We start from the raw sequence: 23507 nt of genomic DNA, 5'->3' as shown, positions 1-23507 counted from the left end.
TTCCGTTACAATACGGAAATGGATTGATGTTTTGTGATTACAGTGATATATAATTTATATGGTTTTGTAACAAATTGCTCGCTATTTTATGGCAAATGCTGAAACTCTGCAAACCTTAATCAAAGCACGTGTGTTTGGAATTTTAGATGTGGCTTAACATGACAGGGTCGGGCTAAGCCTTATGCAGATTTTTGGGATATAATATATATTTCCTTCGGCCACACACCCGCTTCACCCAACCCCTGAGAGCGACCCAAACAGTACAGCGTAATAGACTCAATAACTTAATATCTCAATAGACTCAAAATATGTGACAGATTCCTGTGACCAACTATTTTTTATTACAAATCCTTAACAGTTACCAAAGTCACGAAACAATTTCAATATCAAAAACTAAGCATTCCAAGCCTACATATTTCTCGTTAAAGTTGATCATCGTCCGATACCTATTGATTTTACTGAAACCAGTTTTATTGAGGTAAGCGTCATTATGTCGAAATAAATAAATAACATCTCTATATTATGGGTTACTCTATTATTTTCAGGATATTGACAATTGTTAAACGAATGTACCATTGTATGTACCAAATATACAAAGGGAAAAACAAAATTCAAGGTTTCTTTGATTAATAATTATAATGAACATGAAAAAAATAGTCTAATAATATTTGAATTTACTGAACTGAGAACGCGCTAAATGATATAGCAAACTATGTCAGCTACACGTTTTTGAAAGAAAAAATTGTTTCACAAATATTTTACAGTTTCGCCAGTACCGTAAACCCCAATAAAAGATATGACTATACAATGAAATTATTTGTTTTGACATTAGATTTGAAACTAATTATAGTTTTGTATTACAGTGGCCTCCTCAATTCAAGGAGCTGTAATAAATAACTTCAATTAACATTCACCAACACAATAAAGTTTTTTTTATTAAAGTCTTTAATTTTGAAGTTACAAAAATAAAATATACAAAAAACGTAACAGGTTAACGAAATAATCAAACCAATTTAAAAAAAAAACTAAATTTAGTTAAAAAATAAAGCTGTGAACGTATCTGTTATAGTATACAAAACCAACAAAAAGTTTATTGAGTGCCTTACAACTTACAACCACATAACCAGTGAATAACAATAATAATAATAAATAACGCTTTATTGTACAGAAAGCCAAAATAACTTCATCGACAAAGCATTTACAAAACAAACAAACGCACAAACAATATACAAATAATAAAAAAATAGACAATACAAATCATACAATTCAAAAAAAATTACGTCTTTAAAATTACAAATAGAACATACATCGAGACAGAACACAAAAAATAAAGGCGTATTAATAAAATTTTACAATAGGAAAATTGTAAATGGATATAATCATTTAAGAGTTATAAAATATTAAATACTAATAGACTTTTAACCAGTATGTGAGATGATCAAAATTTTAAAATTCAAAATTGTTCCTGATTAAACATCAACAAAAAAGTCGTTTGCCGCATATAGGGCTCTCCCCAGTAAATATGATTTCAGAGCTTTGCGAAATGCGGGAAGGAATGAAAGCGACTTGATTTGTACATTTTTTTGGCATTGTACAATATTAAGCCTTTAATAGTTCTAAATTCTTAGTTGGCAGATAAAGATCGTGCTCCGCATTCCTCAGTGGATAGTTGTGAGATGGCCTTTCGGGAATAGCAGATATGTGCTTGCGGATTAAGCAAACGGATTCAAAAATGAATAAAGAAGGAAAAGTCAGTTTTTTGAAATTTTTTAATGAATATGCTTTAGAGGTCCTTCAATACTTTTTAATTTTTCTGAATACACCATACAACTGAAGGATGATTGCAAAATTATCTGTATTTTACAGCCACACTCAGAACGATATTTTTTTATTTTATACCGCCAACGAGATGGGTTTAAAAAACCGCATCACTCACCGGCTAAAACAGCCTCATATTAAGAATAAAATCGTCCATCGCGAGATGCGACGGTATTTTTATTTTATACCGTGAACGAGATGTGTTTAATTTAATTTAATTGAAATTGAATTTAATTATTTGAATTTACTGAGAATTTTAATTTATGATAGGAGATCTCAGTGACTTTTTAAATAAAAACGTATTATAATATTTTGAGGGGATACGACGCAAAAATTGCTAAAAGCTGTTATTATAAAATTTTAATTATAATATACATACTCATAATAATCAACACATGTATACAAGTTAAGAGAATATAATTTTTTTCTAAATGTCAGAGTGTAAGAATTACCCTTACATAGAACATTTAGGGAGAAGTAGAGCATAAGTAGGGACAAGAAAATAGAGTTCAATGCCTTTTTAAAACTTAGTATAGGTCACGACGTTAAAAATTTTGAATCGGTATTTGATTCTAGTATTATTCAACGCTAGTCCCAAGTGCCAGAACTCTAACCCATTACGTTTTATAAATATAAAGTGATAATTATAGACCGGTTGTTAATCATTTATAAAGTTCCATACAAAATTTACCGTGATGCTTGTTTTATACCATAGGATCGAAAAAAAACGGCGTCAAAGACGGCAGGGGTAATGACAATCTATGATAATTTTGACGAGGTCAATCCCTTAACGTCATTTACCGAGGGTGCCATTTAAAAATCAAAACTTGTAGTCATTTCCGGTGAGACAGGAAGGGACCGAAAACAATTGACTACGTCAATCAATCCTAATTTATTTCATATACTAAAGTATAGTCTATAAAATGAATAACTTTGAATTTTGACCGTTATTTTTTACCAACATGGCAAATATAAAATCCCTCTAACAAAAAAATTACTGATATTCTTTAAATTGAGGGCCTGAACGAATCAGATAGGTAACTCTTTTTACTTTCGTGAAATAGAAAAGGAAAATAATAAAACAAGTGACAGTTCTTCCTCTTCTTGCAAAAATCAAAACGAAATGTCATAATTGACAAAAGTAAAATGTCATCAGCTTTTGACATTTCTAAATATTAGACCAATGCTGTCTCTAATTGAATAAATACAGAGAAGGATTTATGATCGTCACGCTAGTTAGATACTACGGATTAATAAATATGTTGTAGAATACATGGAAAAAGTTGTAATCATTCTCTCTCAGAGTTTGGTTTGTATTTTAAAATGATATAGTTTACATGAAATATACATAATATACAGTTAATAAATACAATATAATATATACCTATTTATAGTAATAGATACTTTGGTAAATAAACTATGAACCATACAAATGCAGCAAATGTTTTACAATATTCAAATATTGGGTAAAATGTAAAATATATTTTAAATTTTGGGGTTTGAAAATCGATCTAATTTAACAAAAAACATTCAATATCTACTAATAGTGTATTATTATTTGCAATCACAAAATTTATTTGTATATTATAATGTTTACTGCAATTAAAAACTAATATAAACTTGTCAAAAGATGACCACATATTTTTTAAATTATTATTCTTAACACAAAAACTATCTACATTGGACTATGGAGTACGATTTCAGCCATATTGTAAAATATTTGCTGTATTTGTATGGTTTATAGTTTATCTGCCAAAGTATTTATTACTGTAAATAGGTATATATATTGTATTTATTAACTGTATATTATGTATATTTCATGTAAACTATATCATTTTTAAAATACAAACCAAAAATACGAGGAACTACAACATACTTATTAATCCGTAGTATCTAACTAGCGTGACGTCATAAATCTCGCTCTGAGGCTATTCTATTAGAGACGGCATTGCGTCAGCATGCCCGCAAGTTGATAACCTAATAAAATTAACACTAGAAAAGCCCGCGGGAACTGTCAAATTCAAAGTTATTCGTTTTACAGACTATACCAGATCTCGTTTTTTTATCTAAAAAAATAAAAAAGTTATAGGTGTGAACCACTTCTGAGAAACACCCGGTATAGGTACACCTATGTTTATGTTTATTACTAGGTAATTTTATTTCCAATATTTTGACAGCTGCATGTGAATATTTTTTCTCAGATAAGTTGATAAAAAAATCGTTAATATTTTATTGCGATATAATGACGTATTGCATGTACAGGGGCTCGAATTCGACGCTCATCATTGGGATTTCGGAAACCGTAAGAGATACAGGATCGGTTAAATGAAGGCAAAGTTACTCAGTAAAATGCCGTATTGCATTTTTATTTTTTTTGCATAAAATATTCTGGTGATGGAATTTTCTGTACGAAACGTCGGCAAATATCAATGTGACTATATATAGTGTTATAAGAGTGATGAAAGGATTTAATTAAATTGAAAAAAAAATCAGGTCCGTATTTAAAAAAATTAAGTTGATGATGGTCGCCAGAAGGCGAAACGTCAGAGTCAATATTTAATCACACAGAGTTATAGAGCAGAAAAGTGGCCGTGAAAATGTTTTTTCATTTTAGGTTATCTTAACAAATAAAGCCGGAAACAATAGAAAACAAAATTGAAAATTCCGTTTTTTTTTTCGAATATATTCGAAGTATTCCGGATTTTTTAAAATGCAATACGGCATTTTATTAAACATCAAATTGCGCAACTTTTCTTTCATTTAACCGATCCTGTATTCTTACGGTTTCCGAAATCCCAATGATTAGCGTTGAATTCGAGCCACCCTGTACAAAAACGAAATATAAAAAAATATGTTAAATAAAAAGCATAATATTCATAAATAACATTCTCTACATAAATTATGATCTCATTTATGATCGGTATACATTTTGAAACTGTGTATAAAATCACAATTACGTATTTTATTGGTGTATCTCGCGAATAACTGGACAGTCGCTTGACCGATATACACTTCCACTAAAAAGAAATGACCACCAAGACACGATTTAAAACTACTAATAATACACATCCTTTGTAAAAGTAGGTTTCTGTGTATAAAATGTTTCGCCAGAAGTTTAAACTGTCCTCTATTCATTGAAAAGTACCGTGTACAAGAAATAGGTACAATTGTTTCTGTTTTCTTGTTTAGTTTCTTTAGTTTGTTCTCCTTTCTTAACTTTTACTTTATTTTCCGAAAATTCCGTCAATCGTATTATTGAACACACAAACCTATTAGTACATATAATCAATTTTATTGATAATATTCATCATTATTAAATTCATTTTTTCCATAGCAACTGTTAAAATTGCCTTATATCTATCAAAAATAGTAGATAAAAAGTAGGTACTTTTAACCGCAAGGGTAGTTAAATGCAAAAAAGCAATGCAAAGAAATTTCACATCTTCTGGGTTTAAAATTTTTGACTTTTTCGGTTTGTAATCGCTACATGACTGCGTCAAGAAAGCTATGAGCTTGCTATATCTACAAAGTTTAGATGTTACTATACTACTACGGAAATTCTGGCACGTTTTTAATTGCTTCCATTTTGAAAATTTTGTATTCCTTTTCATAAGTTATTCGGGATTTAAATGGAAGTAGTTTGATATGGCGTTTGTCACCTCAGCCTGAATATCTGTTGAATTTACTTATTTCGTTTTGGGCCATTTCTGGCTCTAATTCAATCAGCAATCGACACGAAAGAGAATTAAAAATATTGACTCAAAACTGACAACTAAAGAGGCAACTTTATTTATTTGTCAAATTACATAGAAACCAAAGCCAACCCAGCACAATAATTTTTTTCTACTCATCATAAATTCCTTTGAAATAATAATTTCTGAATATTTTTAAAACGTAACTCGCTATAGAAAAATATTGTTTTATACACGACGATAAAATTGCATTACTGTCTCTCGAATTAATTCACTCAAGCGATTTCATCGCTCGTGAATTAATCTATTCGATCGACGATAAAATACCATTTTATCGTCTTGTATAAAAATAACTATTTTTTGTGGTTCTTGTTTTTGAAAGTCCATCTATATTTCTAAAAACTTTTCTATCGAAAATGGCTTTTTTAATTCCGAAAACAAACGATTCCTTTTTTGACAAAATATTTAAAACTTTGGGAACGGCTTACTTTAGTAGAGACTCGCATTTTTGTTATACAGAGTATCCCAGAAATAAGTATACTGGTAGTATAGTTCAACCCCAGAAACACGCCTATGAGGTTTTTTAGCAAAAATAAATTTTGAAAACTCGAAAATTTTTGGAATTTTTTTTAGTTAAATAACATAACTTCTTGATAATATAGCAACAAAGGTAGTAGATTAAATTTACAAGAAAGAAAATCCAGAAAAGATCCAGTGGTTCTCAAAATTTTAGTAAAAAAATAACTTTTTTTGGAAAGTTTCAAAGTAAAATAACTCGTAACGTTATTTTGGACTTATTTGCAAAACGATAAAGAGAAAATATTATGTTTATTTTATCGAGATCTACCACCGTTTAAAATACTTGCACTTATTTCTGGGACACCCTGTATACTTTCTCCAAGACCAAAAATAAATATAATATTTTAAAATATAATTAATATTACCTATCATAATATACTTTATTCATCTTTTATTCTGTGTTCTCCAAGAAACGAGTTTTAATATTATATTTAATTACTAATTTAAGAAATTATTTTTTGACACAATCTATTTGCCAATGTCATTTTGAAGTATGTGTGACAATGAGTAAATATTAGTAGCTCTTTGTGAGGAAAAAAATAACAATTACAATATAAAACTGCATTAAAAACGCACAAAAAGTTGCAGTGAATAATAAACTCGTATTTAACAGATTCCAAAAATAGGTTAGATTAAATTGAACATGCACCGATTGCACTGTGTAGAAATATTGATCTTTTATAACAAAATATAGAATATTTTCCTAGTAAAAATATTAACACTATTAAGGTCAAAAAGGGAACAAATGAAAATAATTATTTTGCAATAATTGTTATTTTTAACAGTAATTAATTTTGTTTCAGTGGCAGAGTAGGAATTGAAGATGTCTAGCAGTGGATACACATGCATTAGAACGGTGTTTTGTTTTGTAAACGTGCTATTTTGGGTAAGTCGTAATTTTACATTCAAAGAACAGATCGATACTGTTCGACACCTCCAGAATAACGGTATTTTAAAAGTTTTACGACTGTAGGTAGCAGTTAGATTGGTTTTGATTATCATTATTCACAGGAAGAACCGAAAGAAGAGAAGTACAGGGTGTTCCACCTTCGTGTGTTTTACAGGGTTTCTCGTTTATGAGTGAGATACAAAGATGCGGTTTTCACATTACTTTGCTAATTGAAATACATTGCGAATTTGGAATTGTTACATTTTTCTACACCCCTCGTATTTCGGTTATCTTACAACTTAGAATTTTTCTCGTAAAATGCAGTGACATAAATAATTCTTCATTAGGCGCTGTCATTTTAGAAATATGAACTTACATATGTGTTTTTTTAATGGACAAATGTGTGTAGGTATACCATCTTTAATATGATAAAAAATAGTGTCATACTTATGAGCCAGAAACACTGTAAAACACACGAAAATGGGACACCCTGTACATTAGTAAATATACGGCAGACAGAAAATTATGTTTATACTTTATTAATATTTCCATAGATACAGGGTGGTCCGAACTGTATTCCGGAAACTTCGACAGTATATTCTGCAGATAAAAATAAGCAAAAAAGTTCGTATAAATGTATGTCCTAAAATGCTTAGTTTCGGAGATACGGAGTGTAGAAGTTTCATTTTTATTTCGATTTTTTCCAAATAATTTCTGAAGTAACGTCAATATTTAAATGAAAATTGGTGTCTGGAAGTTTTTTGACATGAGAAGTTTGATTTTGATGCCAAACCAAACTCCTATTTGAAGGGAGCGCCACCTACATTTTTTTGTTTTAACTGTTTTTAAGAGTAATAACTTTTCGTTCGTACCTGTATAAAACCACGGGGGGTGAAAAAATATACATTTCCGTGATTTTTTACGTCTCTTGGAAAAAAGGGCTACTAGCAACCGTTCTTGAGATATTTAGAATGGAAATAGTCAATACATATCACTGTTGACAAAAAATTTGGGAACTTTTGGCACAAAAACATTTCAAATTTATGATTTCAGTCTAATAAGTATTTAGTCAACATCTTTAATTTATGTCAATGACGACAGGTATTGATAATTTCGATTCCAAATATCTCGAGAACCATTACTAGGTAGTAGCGATTTTTACCAAGAGATCTTTTTTACATAAAAAACGCCGTAAATGTATATCTTTTCACCCAGTAGTTTTATACATGTACGGACGAAAAGTTATTACTCCTCAAACCAGCTAAAAAATATATAGGTGGCGCCCTCTACAAGTAGGAGTCATATTGACATCAGTTAGACACTATTTTTCATCCAAATATTGATGTTACTTTAGAAATTATTTGGAAAAAATGAAAATAAAAAAATGAAACTTCTACACCCTGTATCTCCGAAACTAAGAATTTTAGAACATACATTTATACGAACTTTTTTACTTATTTTTATCTGCACAATATGCTGCCGAAGTTTCCGGGATACAGTTCGGACCACCGGGGGAGTCTTAAATAAGTACAAATATTTTCAGGGCTGGTAGATTTCAGGGTTCGATAAAAGAAACATATATTCTCTTTACCATTTTTCAAATAAGTCCAAAATAACCGAGTTATTTTGCTAAAAAAATGTTTTGGCTTAAATTTTGAGAACCTATATTGCCATATTATCAAGAAATTATGTTTTTTTTAAACTAAAAAACTATAAAAGAATTTTTTTCTAACAAAAGTAAAAAAATCCAATAAATATTTCAAAAAATTCCAAATATTCAAATTTTTTTGCGAAAAAAACTCATAACCATGTTTCTCGAGACGAAATATACTACCCCTAAAAATATTTGCATTTACTTAAGACTCACCCGGTATAGTAATTATGGTATTTATACTATACGCAGATATCTATACTTGTGTATTTCTTCTTATATATTATATGATTACTTGACCATGACATTGATGAATGAATTTGAAATTTGAAGTATATAGACACATATAAAATAATATAGATTTGTTTGCTTGATTCAAAATTTTAGTTGACTTAATATTGATTAAACATAAAAAATAGAGCCCTGGTATACCGATCTGGTCATCGAAACTGCGTAGCCTGGATTTTAACGAGTAAAGCTTGATTTTCATGCATCCGTTGTCCGACATACGTTGATACGATATTAATTTTATTGGTAGAATTTAAAGACTTTGATTGGTTAGAAAATAACGCAGTTTTTAAATTTATTGCATTTTCATGCCTCCGTTTATCCGATATACGTTGGTGTTATTTTATATTTTCGTTTCCATAACGATTTTGCAATTTTACTTATATTTTTATTAAGGTTAGATTAAATTTGTCAAAAAGTGTCAAAACGTCCGTTATCGTATGAACGGGTCCGTTGACGGGCTGAAGTAAAATATTTACGGATGAAAAGTGGCGCGAAAACGCTATGACCAATCAGAGCACCGTCGGACCAACGTATCAACGTATAAAGCTTGATTTTCATGCATCCGTTGTCCGACGATACAATGATACGATATTAATTTTATTGGTTGAATTTAAAGACTTCAGTTGGTTAGAAACGGTTAACCAATCGAAGCCTTTAAATACAATCAATGAAATTAATATCGTATCAACGTATCGTCGGACAACAGATATATAAAGAAACGGTGGTTAACCGTTTCACACGACAGCTTAATGGAAAATCAAATGTATTAAAAAGAGACAAAAGTTGAGTTGATACATTTCTTCTATGCGAAATTGCCGGATTTTGCATCAAAATTTGAAAAATGATACATTTAGGATTGGAGATTTATTTTTCACAATTAGTTACTCATTTTACTACAGTTGTAAGAGATTATATTTAGCTCAGATGTATTATTTTCATTTCAGTAGTATACCTGGAAGTTTTTAAAATAGTTTATTTTTTTCTACACACCTTTTCCTTCAAACGTAAAAACCGGCAACACTGTAAGTCGCTTTTTATTTTGTCTCTCTGTCTGTCAACCGGTCACTTATATTTATCTCTGTCGCATGCATTAAAATACAGTCCACGCAGATGAAGTGACCAGGGCTAGTATATTATTTTGTTGAAAATTCATTTTCAAAATGATTTCAAAAATATATATTATATTATAATCGAAAAATTAAACATATAAAGTAAAATTAATGAATTATTTAATTTAACGTGAGTTTTTTAGTTCTTTTTATAAACGAAACACCCACAGATCAAATATTAAGTAGGTGCTTGTGCAAAAACAATTGATAATATTATTTACACAATATCAAATTTCAAAAAAATGTATCAATTAAAAGTGAAATTTGAGAAATGAGATCAATATAACTTAATTATAATAATGCGGCGAGAAAATTGTATTTTAATAAATGAAAATATACAAATCTGGAAAAAGAATGAGACCGATCGTGCATTTTTAAATCACATTCACTTGCAATAGGTTTAATTAGCTCTTACTTAAAGACTTTCGTTAGCAAATTAAATTAAATACAAAACTACAATGAATTTTATTATAAAGATGAATACTTCCTAGACATATTACCCATTCTCACAGATGAGCAAGCGAGTTAGCAAGACTATTTTTTCCATTTCACTAGTCCGAAAAAGTAGCAAAATAAGCGTTCGTCATTTAACGTTTTATGTAAAACTGGCTAGGTATTTTTACACAAATAAAGAAGGAAATTAAAGATAAAGGATTATACTATATCCGTATTGTAGCACATTTTTAGAAAACTTCTTTATTTTTAAGATTTTGATGGTCAAACGTCAACAAAATGTTCCTTGTGTTTGGATTAAATTTTCTTGAAGTTAAAGACTTAATTTAAAATTCCGTTACAATACGGAAATAGATTGAAGATGCATGATGATTGCAGATTTCTGAAATATAATATGTATAGTTTCCTTCGTCCACACACCCGCTTTACCCGACCCCTGAGAGCGACCCGAACAGTACAGCGTAATAGACTCTTAACAGGACAACATCTTTCACTAATAGAACTATTTTTATCGCTGGAAAAAAAGTGCAGTATATTTGTACTTACCTATAACCTATAAAGCATTTTTTAACATCCCCACCCTACAAATGTATGAAATTTGCTTAGAATAACATATTAGCATAATTCTATCGGTGTTTACTGACTGGGAAAATAAGTACCGAAAATCTTCACTGCCTCCTGGACTATAATAAAGATGGGGATTTAAAACAGTCGATCGCCCTGTAATATGTATATGCATATGCATAATTTAAGTAAATTGTATTTCTTAAACTCATATCACGTTATATTTGTAGGTGACTGGTTGTATACTAGTTGGTATAGGAATATGGCTTCGAGTCAGTTATGAAGGCTATGCCACACTATTGCCTCAGTACGCCTTACTTAGCGCCGACGCCGTAGCCATTGTTGTGGGGACACTTACGATAATACTGTCCTTTTTTGCTTGCTGTGGATCATGGCTGCAAAGCAGATGCATGCTGATAACTGTAAGTATGCTCTTAAAAAAGACCAACTTTACCAAACCACTCAAGATTAAATCTTATAAGTGGTCCCATAAAGTTAAATTTCGTTTTTTACTATCTACTCGTTTTAAAAATGATCGTTGCATGATGATAGTTTGTCGTCTCTTGATATTTTGTCTATTTCGTTCTCCTTGATGTGATAAACGCAGTTTTATTAATTTGCCTTGATCCTAGTCTAATAGCAACTTTTAAAAATTTTAATATCATTAACTTGCGAAGGTTTTAAATAAGTACTCATTGATTCCTCATCAAAAAATATGAAGAAAAGTTCCTATAAACAAGGGGGTGGAAATGCATAGTTTTAGAGTTACAGGATGTTAAAACTTTTTAAAATTAGGTTTTTTGTAATTCTTAAATACCATTATTTTTTATTTGAAATTGCTGTAGGTTGGACTAACAGTAATATATAATAATAATATATACAGGGTGGTGCACCTCATTCGCCTCGGTGGATTATACGAAAACGGAAATTTAAAATTATTTTGAAATATACAGGGTGTTTCAGAACTAAGATCCATACCAAAGTTATATTTTTTCTTATGGAACACCCGGTATTTTATTTCATTTTTGGATTCTTGGGCCCAAAAAAGGCATTTATTATAAGGGTTAAATATGTTGAAAATCTTTAGTTTTTGGGATATTTAACCCTTTACTTCACTCTATATCTCTTGAGATACATTAAATAAAAAAATTCGTAACAACTACTATAGATATTCTGTAATTTAACTAGTGCACCCTATGCATAGTTTATGTATTTAAGAGATAGTTCCCTGCGCATAGTTAGCCTAAATTTGTACAAGGTGGCAGTCCGGTGCATAATTGCGTCGAGTGCAGGCGGGTGTTTCGACATGCAGATAAGTTTTTGACATAAATATGTGGTATTTTTTCAAAAATCCATTAACACTTAGTCAAGACATCAAAGAGAGGCATCAACTACTTCGACATTACAATATTTGTATTGTCTAATTATTTTTTGATTAGTTTTAATCCAGAAAATGATTAACGTATCTCACAGGATACACCGCCATGATCGGTATAAATAAAGATTTTTAAATTCCGTATCTTACAAGATACATCGTCATGTTTATGTAGATATTTTTCTTCCAGAATTTTTCTTTTACTCAAGGTTACAGAACAAGAAAAATATTATCCTTGGTTCCAACTGGTTCCAAAGAAAAATATACAGTCTGATACCCAGAGAAGCTCATCATCTGAAGATGAAATACAACATACATGCCGCCGTCGAATCGAAGAGAATGATACATCCTCTGCGCCATCGATTTCTTCCTCGCTAGAAAATTTAAGTACCTATATTTTCCGAAAGCGAATCGCAAAATATAATAGGCGATCATATTGCTCTTTCTCTATGATATTGCTATGAAAAAGCTGTATACTTTTTCAGAGCATTTCAAAACAGCTGTTACTAAACCTGTATTAGTAGTAACCTAGGACCTAGAGGGAATCTGATTCACCAAACTCATCTCCAAGGACGGCCACACCGAATAGTTTAAGAAAACTGACGCCTTCCAATTTCCCGAAAATATCAGTCAGTGTTTCCCCGGCCAGTTTTACACGTCCTAAAAGACCCAGGCTTTTGAAAAAATGAATTGGTATTAGACGAAGTAAGCCTTCCCTAAATGGGAACGTAAACCATTTGAATACTGCGATACCCGTGGCGATACTATAAGTAACAAAATTTGTCAAAGTGAAAATTGATATCACCTTACGAATATTTTTCTTTGTTTTTTAATCGAATTTGGAGGAGTAGAGAAATATTTAGAGTCTGATAACAGCTTCAAAAAATGGTTGAGGTTCTTTTTCTCAAGTAGTATGCAATGAAAACAAAGTTGTTATCGTAAAATGGTACTTTAAATGGATTTTTTTTCGAGAATTTTAACCTACCTGTGTAACTATTAAAATAATATCCAAAAACAATACGTTCTCTTTTGTTTATTTAGTCTAAGTTTTAGTATTTCAATGTTAGTAATAATTGGCAATGTATATTTTAAGATACATTTATTATTTATCATTAGTTTCTTCAAAATATGTAATGTATCCTCTGGGATACATATAAAATCTCCACCAAGAGGAAAAAAATTTTTTTGCATTTTTTCCTAACTACATTGATGTTACTTATTTCATTAATCATAAAATTTTAGACAAAATCAGAAATATTTTCTTTGCCTAGTACTGCAGAAACGTCTTTTTCTCCAGGATTTTTCATGTAATATATATTTTATATGCTTTATTACCTTTATATTTATAAATTTCTGCCGAAATATCAAACTGAATTTACGAAACAAAACTACACGGAGAGAATTAAAATGGCGTCGAAATTTGTTCCATTTGTTCTAGAACAAATCTGAAGTTGTCTCTGAAATCTGTCAATTCTAAACTGTGAAGTTAGATAATAGTTAAAGAGAAACATTGCTGTCCTTGTCTAGGCGGCCATACTTGTCGTCAGGAGATGACAGGAATGACACTAATGACTGTTTCCAATTTTCCTATTTCACTGTCACCCCCCTGGAAACTATACCTATCTAGGTCAGATTTTGAATAAAAAGCGATTTGTAAATAAAATTGCAATCAAGGTGTTGCCATGGTAATTTTCTAGTGACAGTTAGTAACTATTTTCAAAGTCGACATTAGTTTATGGACATTATTATATATTATTTATAACAGTTTACTTAAATTTACCTACAATAGTTTAACAAATAAGTATTCATTATTTTATCAAGAAAAATAAAGCACTATCTGCTGGCGGAACGAACAGATATGTTACTAGTGATTTTATTTTGTGACGCAAATTGCTTCCTGGCCTCAAGGGCTTATACTCAAATATATCAAAATAGGAATCTTCCTGATAAGCGTTCCTTTGAAAAACTACTTGTCCTATTTCGCAGAGCTGATATTGTGGCTTATAAAACATCTATTAGGCAGAAACCTGTCGTTGGAAGTGAAGAAACCACATATACCCATAAAATATTTTGTTTCTACATCTTTTCGTTTTCGCATAATCAATCGAGGCGAATGAGGTGCGCCACCCTGTATAGTAATATTTAATAATAAATTAGGTAAAATATATGATTTATTAAGTTTGTTTTAGTTTTATTAATTGTGATTAAAAAAATTGCGTTTATCTCATCAAAGAGGCCGACAAAATATCAAGAGATAACTTTTAATTGGCGCATTGAACGGCCTGCACAATTTTGATATCAAAAGAAAATAGTCAGTGGCGCACATGTTTTTTTTTGAAATATATTCCAGTGATAACCCATATGCACGTACCTGATGAATTTATCGATACTTTTTTATCATTATAGTATGTAGCGCTTATAGTAACTTTTACCCTCAAAATTTCATTCAAATCGCTAAAAATACTTGAAAGAAAATTATGATAAATCGAAAGATTATTAAGACTTTAACACCCTGTAGCTACGAAACAAAGTCGAATCGGACCTATGTTGACATGAAAACTAAATCTCATTTTTACGTGAGGAATCTCCCCACGACAGATGGCACATGTTTTTTGAAACACCCTGTATATTCGCTTATTTTTTGAATGTCATCTCTCAAAATCTTCCCTGTCTTGTTGGACAGGTTATTATAAAATAACTTGATATGTTTGAGAGAAACTTAAAAATAGAATGATTTCAATGATAACGACATTATAGTTATATTCTTCCTAAAAATAAAGTTCCCGCAATTCAAAATCAAATTCCACGGTTTGGTTTATTTTTTCCTCGTGCCATAACATTCATTTTCATTTTGATGTTGTATGTAAATAAACTTGGAGAGAAAATGAGGGGAAACTAATATTCTTCTGCCGCTGTAGTAGAATTAGGCTTACTGCCCAGTCCATTAAAATTGACGATTTGTATATTTACATGCGTTAGAGTACGCGTTAAAATGTAGCTGAAGTGCTAGTGATTAGTATTTCTTCACTTTCTACACTCCTAAAAATAGGTTTGTTTGTAATTTACGTATAATGACCCTTTGAACTACATATTAATCTATAAAATATAGTCGTTCTTTGAAACTATTACTATACACAAATTACAAAAAATAAGACTTCCTTTATTTTTTTTGAATCTCCATTCCACATTTTGATTTGATACATGCCATAAACAAAATTTTCATAGCCCTCTTCGTTTCTGAGCTACAGGGTCTTTTTGAAAATTTTGCAATTTGGGACACCCCCCGTATATCTGTTATTGTGAAAGGTATCGAGAAGGTGAAAACTGTTTAATGTAGGATTTTTATAAAATTGAATAGATTGATATTAATATTTGCAAAGGTTACAAAACAGTACTATTTTCGTAATTTTTGATTTGGGTTTTGACAATAATTATTTATGTTGTTTGTAATGAAACGATATTTTTATTTACGTATTGATATATTTCAGAAAGGATTTAAGGATTAAAAGATATAATATATTTACTTAATTTCAAGGTATCTGCATGAAAAATGAAGGCTATTTTTATAGGGTGTTAAAATAGATTATGAATATTTAAATATTTAAACTAACCTAAAATAAAACAAGATAACGTTGAACTACCCTCTATAGACCATAAAATAATTAACTAGAACTATAGACCATTCCAGAATGACGTCACTGACAGGTTGGCAAAATTTGCTGAGAGGCACACAAACCAATAAATTTTCACGTTGTCCATATTAAACGAACTTAGCGAAAAATACGTTTTTGTTTTTAAGACGAATTATGTTAGGAGATAAGTCTAATTCAGCCAAAATTTGGGATATTCTTCCTGTCTTTAACCGTACAAGTCATCTTCTAGATTTGGCAGATTAAGAAAAAGATTTAAAAATGAATCAGAGGTTTGTTATTTATACTAAGATATATACAAGCGTATAAAGTATTTTTATTTTTAGTTAAAGATGTTGCTATAAAAGATGAAAATCGACCAGTGAATTTTCATAATCCTCCAATCGTTAATCAACTTTATTCATTTTAAATCGTCGAGATAGAAGACGATAAACCCAAATACACGACAAGGATTGCACTTCTGGAAGATCAGCTGAATAAGAACGATAACAGGGCTGTGTTCAGATCAAATATTCAAAATACTCAACCGAGTATGCCTATAATACAAGAACTGTGGATTTTGAAATCCTAAGATATCAGCTGAGCCTCTATGAGAAGGGTCCTTGATACATGAGTGTAAAGTTGTTTAATAGGTTGCCACTTGTAGTCAAGATAATAGAAGTAAAGAGTAGTTGCACAATTGAAAAATTTGTTAATTTGATAGATGAGAGATTTGAATCTGAGAGATATGGCTCATCTCTCAGATTTCCTGTAGACAAGTCAATAAATATTGTGTGACGTCTTCTGTAATTCGCCCTCATAAAAATACCCCTTAATTGGTTGACCTATTGATTCTAGGATAATTAAAATTGAGGATTAAAGAAAATTAAGAATTAAAAAAAATATGACTATAACGCTATAAAAGACTAAAAACACAAAGAAATGAATGCAAGTTAATGGTTTATATACGGTTTGTCTGCCTCCCAGCGAAAATGGCGGACCTGTCAAAGTCACGTGTTCTGGAATGGTCTATTAATTGTTTTTTTTAAATTATGTTTATTTTTTCTTCTAAATGGTGTTTTTTTATATCAAGTTTAGCTGCAAACAAAATTTGTTAATTGTTAATTATGTTTTATATGTGGTGTTATCATTTCCAATGCCTCTGATGGTTGCAGCGATTGCAAAATCTGTGAGTTTTTTTCTTAAATAGAATACCCTCTATATTTATAAATCATATGATCATCTGGCTTCCTATGAGCTTCTGAAAAAATATATTTTTCATTAAAAGATAATTTTTTGCTCTTCACGTTTTTTGAAACACCCTGCATAATAAAAGCAAAATAAAAGCTTCTTATACTTGCTTCTATATGCTTCTTCTACTGACTTAGTTTATTTTTGTTTCTAGTACTTCACTCTAGTAGTGTTGATGTTCGTAGCCGAATTCTTGCTGGGATCGCTTGCTTTCGTTTACAGAGATAGCATCAAACACACTCTCACGGAAAAACTACAAGATGGCTTGATGCACCACTACAACATGAGTAGTTCCCCTAATAATTTAGTGGAAACATGGGATGAAATACATACCACTGTAAGTTTTTTAGAGAAAGCACAACTTTTTTAATTTTAAATGGAGCTGCATATCTGACTTTTTGTTTGGGAAAATTAATAAATATAAGATCTATACAATGTTCTTTATCAACAATATGTTCAGCAACGCAAGATTTATCCGATCTACCATATCTTACCTGAACTAAATGTTCTTTAAATCTAGTTAAAATTGATCTAGTTTGCCCAAACATATTTCTGATTACAATCTTTACATGAATAGAGATACAATGATGTGATTTTCACATTACTTTGCTACTTTTTTATGAAACTAAATATGCTACACATAGGTTTGCCCTAGCTTCCTTAGTTCCCGAAATACAGGGCGAATTTGTGATGCGCAGTAATGAATAGATCTTGAGTACAGACACAAGAATAGATATCAACCAGAAGCCTAACTTAGAGTTTGCGCGGGAAACATCGCCTAACCTAAAAATAGCGGTAGAACCTGTCAACGCACTGGCGTTCGCAGTTCACTTATGTTTTGCGTTTTGCTGAGAGCAGTAGCTGTTCGTCATTCGTAAATATTGAATATTGTAGTTTGTGTTGTTTTATAACTGAACGGAGCGAATAGTCTGGAATAGTTATTAAATATTTGTTGTGCTAGGTACATTATTTATAATAACTTCAAAGACTACTGGTTCAGTTTGTGCCTCAAGAATGTGCAAAAGCCGGAGTTATGTTTCGCCAGGACGCAAAATGTTTTACGATACGTTTGTGAATATTTAATAAAAAAATGTTTGAGTATACATTCATGTGATATATGTACCAAATATGCAAAGGCACACAGTGAGTTAGATGATACATCGTTGTTTTGCCATTTACGTGCCTATGAAAATAATAAAGAGTGAAAATAATAATTTAGATATTTTTGGCAATCTTCAGATGTCACATGACAATTTTGTATCTTTTGTTTCTTCATTAGAACTTGTTTTTAGTAAATATTATGAAGAATATGGGACAAGACATTTTATTAAAGAAATATATATAATATGCAAACAAATTAATTTCAAACATCCATGTACTAGTTTTCCCCTAAAATATGTAACTAAATTATATCTGCTTATGAAATTGTATTATACATTAAAAAAGATAAACCTTAATTTTAAAACAGCCAATAAAAACAAACTAATTATATGGAGGCATGAATAAATACCTACATAAGTATTCTGATGTTAGCTTGTTTATTTATTTCGTTTGAAACTTAAATGAACACCTACCCTATCTTTACAGGATGTTTTAAAACGGGCCAATTGAAGGTAAGTATCTCAAGCGTCCTTATAAAGAACCCAAAGTTTTAAATTTCAACCAAATCTCTTCTTATATTAAAAAATCCGCCATATTGGATCCGCTAATTTGATTTTTTTTCTTCAAAAATATTATAAAAGTGTCACCGGAACTCAATACGTGTGCAACATTTCGGAAAAATTGGGATAATAGAAGTGATCAATAAAGCTGCTGCCAGATTTGCAACAAACAAAGGTATGGTAAAGTTAAATAAAATCGTTTAAAAATATAAACTATTTTTATACCGCGATATCTCTAATGGTTTACTAATGCAGTGTTTTTTATCGCTGGCAATAAGTTTTACATTAAAAATATTACTCCATAAAATATGTTGGGACATTTGTACTAAACCAATATTACAGCATCTTAAACAAATTAGCCTTTACTTTTAACTTTAACAAACTCACCTATTAAAGTTTTAAGCAGTAGTTTTATTAACTGCCGAATGATATTAATTAATTCTATACTTTTCAATTTACAACAAAAAAATAAATACAACTCTGTATACATTCAACGGAAATTTATTAAATACGTCTCTGTGTTCTACCGCTATTAAATGGCGGCCCAATTCGTGAAACGTCACGGATTTCAGCTCCAGTTAGATTTCTGGTTGATATCTATTCTGTGGTACAGATACGATGCACAGTAATGAACGCAACGTCTACCGGCAGCCAGACGGTCCGCACTCTGTTCAGGAGAGCATAGCAAAAGATATATTAAAGAACCAGCTTACTTAAAATTCTCTCTCGAAAACGTTGCTAGCTTATAGACCATAAGTAAAACACCGAAATCGTTATGGAAATTAAAACATTAAATGACACCAATCACAAGCAAATCGTATATCCGATGAACGGAGGCATGAAAATGCAATAAATTTAAAAATTGCGTAATTTTCTAACCAATCAAGTCTTTAAATTCAACCAATAAAATTAATATCGTATCATCGTATCGTCCGACAACGGATGCATGAAAATCAAGCCAAACTCAACAATTTTGACAATATTACTAATTTCTTATTTTCGTTTAGTTTAAATGTTGTGGAGTAACAAGCTACATGAACTGGCACATGATAGACGCCTGGCCAGAAAACCGATGGGTACCTGACAGTTGTTGTTTGCCAGCGGATTATGGACCAGGTTGCGGAAGAAAACCTAATGAAAGCATTTATGAACCCGGCTGTTACGAAAAGATTTATAGTTGGTTTAAGGATAGACTGCTGGTTGTGGGTTTGTTGGGACTATCAGTAGCATTTGTTCAGGTAAACTTTAATAATATTGTGAGATTTCTTATAATTTTTAATAATTATATGATCGAAAAAAAAACGGCCTCAAAGACGGCTAAGGAATGAAAATTGATGATAATTTTAGCGAGGTCAATGGAGTACTTTATATGGTAGAAACTCATATTCAAATCTAAAATGCCACTAAAAAAAGAAAACATTCTACCAATGTGTACTACCAGTCACGACCTAAGCATGCGAAATCTAGACACTTAGAGGTCGAACACACTGACGGCCAGGTCGCACCTCTAAAACCATTAAAGCAAATGATACAACGCACACTAACGACCTGGCCGTTGGCTGGTCCTTGCGACCACTAGACTGCACTAAAATATTATTATTTTCTGCCGCTTGTTGCCGGTTTTCTTCCAAATTAATAATTTTTCAGATGAAATCCCTCATATTCAAAGCAAAATATTTTATTTTCTATAATATATAGTATTTTAGTGTAGTTTTTACACACGTGCAGAAAATCCAAAGAAATAGTATACAGACTGGATCAAAGGGAAACTTAAATCTAGTCCCTTTTTTATCAAGGGTCGATTCTAGTAAAAATTCAAAACATTTTTATATGACATACTCTATTTATGGTTGGTATGATACCTGTTGATGTTAAAAAATAAAAAAATCATATATTAAGTTTTTCTACAACCACTTGTTATTTCTTTTGATTAAATTAGTTTTTTAGTTGTATTGTAGTCATGTACAAGGAGGACCAACTGTATTTTAAATATTATATTTAATTTAACGTTTTTCAAACAGGGTCCATTAGACTATATTTCTACTAGGTACATTATTTTTTACAAAAAAATTAAGAGTAAAAGTAACTTAAACATTCATAAAAATAGAAATATTTACTGTTGTAGATTCTTAGTAACAATAAAAAAGAGGAATTTATATTGTAAACATTGAAATAATTCAAAGCTAAACTTTCTACCTGCTTATATTTAGAGCCAGTGTAAAAAAAAATCTTTTTTGAAATATGCTAATGATCCACCCTCGTTCCATTTGAAAAAAATTGATTGAAATGATCAAAAATACTTCTAAATTTGGGCATCTTTTAACCGGCTAGGGCAAGACACTAAAAACATTAGACGGTCAAATCTATTTTTCCAAGGCTCTCTGATTAAAAATTAGTGTTTTTAACACAGCCATGGCACTCTAGATTGAAATTTAAAATACAATTTGTTTGTAAGCGAGTATGTTAAAAGTTGACATATGATACGTCATTCTATTTAGAATGTCATTTTCTATCGAATAAAGTAAAAAAATACCGAGGGTGCCATTTAAAAATCAAAAAGTGTAGTCATTTCCGGTGAAACAGGAAGTGACAGAAAACAATTGAATACGTCAATCAATCCTAATTTATGTCATATACTAACATACCATATCTCATTTTTTTTTATCTAAAAAAATAAAAAAGTAATAGGGATGAGCCACTTTTGAGACGCACCCGGTATATACGGCGTCGTATAAATTTGCTACCTGCAATGTATGTAGAAAATTCGCTTGGCTTTTTATCGGGTAGGTCACATTAAAATCGGATTTCAATTTATTTCATTCTAGGATCGCTTGCGTTTGTCGCTTCATAATCGAGCGATGTCGGTCATTTCAATAATCGCATACTCGAGCGAATTTTCGCTCGAGTGATCCCATCACTAACCATAATAGTAGGAAATTATCAGGGATAAATTGGACCCGCGTAGTCAACAATAGGCCACAACTACAAAGAGAGTATCGAAATATGTGAGAGCGGCTATACCATAATTGGAAATGGTTGATCAATGATTGTCATTCCCCAGCCGTCTTTGACGCCGTTTTTTTTTCGATCGTATGGTAGTTGAAGATAAATTTTTTCATTTTTCCATTTTTGTTTCAGTTATTTGGTTTGATAGCTTCAATGCTGCTATTCTGTACAGTGAAATACAAGCGAAGGTCGCGAACATACAAGTCGTACCAGTAGGTTACACTTGTAGTCTCTGAATCTCAAAGAACATGCATTTTGATGTAATGTGATATCAAAAAGAACTGATTTGTTTTATTTTGCAACTTAACTTATTTTTTCTTTAAAATATATTACCTATACATTCATAGGTAAACCTATCTATACTTTGTTTTATAAATCTTAGTTAAAAATTAAGGTATGTAAATACTTTAGTTTAAAACAATCTTTATTTTAGATTACCTCACTAAAACTTCATTTTAAATTAGTGTAAATAGATTAAAGATACTTTTTCTAAGCCAGTAATCTACCCTTGTTTCCGTTTTAAATAAATTATTTTGTTATAAACATTCGACTTTTTATTATCTTTAGCCTATGTAAAATGGTAAATTTTTTATTCTGTACAACATAAAACCATGCATTATTGCAAAATATATGAAAAAGAGTTGGAGCAAAAAGTAAAGGAGCAGCAAAGTGCTACTTTATATTGCATTCATCGACCTAACAAAAGCCTTCGACTCTGTAAACAAAGATTCACTTTGGGCAATTATGCAAAAGTTCGGAGTACCCAACAAATTTCTTACAGTGTGTAAAAGCTTCCATAAAAACCACAGTGTGTCCCCATCATGGATCACTGAGCAATCCCTTCCTAACAAATATAGAAGTTAGGCAGGGATGTGTCTTAGCGCCTCTAGTGGTCAACATATTCATGGCAGCGCTCTCTATTATGGTAGACAGCAAACTGCAGGAAAGATGAATGGGCATTAGATACAGATGCAACGGCGGTCTGTTCAACATAAAATGGCTCAGGGCAAAAAAACATGTACAGGGTGGGTCAAATTCGACGCTTTTAAATGGAAACACCCTTTTCTATAGGAGATAGACGAAAATTAATATCGGTGTCTGGAGCTCAATTTTCATCAAAAACATGACGGTGAAAACCGCACATCAATATCTGTTACCGTTTCGGAGTTACGGGGTTTTTTTCAAAAATGTGCATTTTTAACAAATCGCTGTAACTTTTTTGCTATGGAAAATTTTGTATTTCTATGAAAACATTTCCAAAGCACCTTTTTACTAGTAGTAGAATGTAATGGTAAAATTAATAATTTAAGAGTTATCAACAGAAAAATGGATTTTTTATTTGGGACACCCTCTTTATTTTTAATTAACTGAAAAGAATTTAAAATTACTTTTCCAAAAATATAGCACACTTGATATTTTGTTATAATTCTCTTCGAAATACAGAATTTTTAAAAGTTCGCCACTTTTAACTAGTAGGCTTTGGACCCCTTATTGATGATATACCTCTAATGGAACTCGAAAACATATTTTTCCAGCAAG

General features: G+C 30.9%; 1 protein-coding gene across 1 annotated transcript; it reads left to right on the top strand.

The window, feature by feature from the left end:
* The first annotated feature begins 6594 nt into the window (after positions 1–6594).
* Positions 6595–22511, top strand: LOC115885280 (tetraspanin-9-like). Its single transcript, XM_030904136.1, has 5 exons — positions 6595–6975; positions 11277–11468; positions 17456–17638; positions 19970–20200; positions 22101–22511. The coding sequence occupies exons 1-5, from the start codon at positions 6913–6915 to the stop codon at positions 22182–22184; spliced, it is 753 nt and encodes a 250-aa protein (XP_030759996.1). The 5' UTR covers positions 6595–6912; the 3' UTR covers positions 22185–22511.
* The last annotated feature ends 996 nt before the right edge of the window (positions 22512–23507 follow it).

This window comes from Sitophilus oryzae, unplaced genomic scaffold, assembly GCF_002938485.1.
Source record: "Sitophilus oryzae breed Bouriz unplaced genomic scaffold, Soryzae_2.0 scaffold_379_pilon_pilon, whole genome shotgun sequence".
Lineage (NCBI taxonomy): Eukaryota > Metazoa > Arthropoda > Insecta > Coleoptera > Curculionidae > Sitophilus > Sitophilus oryzae.
Note: the sequence above shows the minus strand (reverse complement) of the source record. Positions and strands in the feature narration are given on the sequence as shown.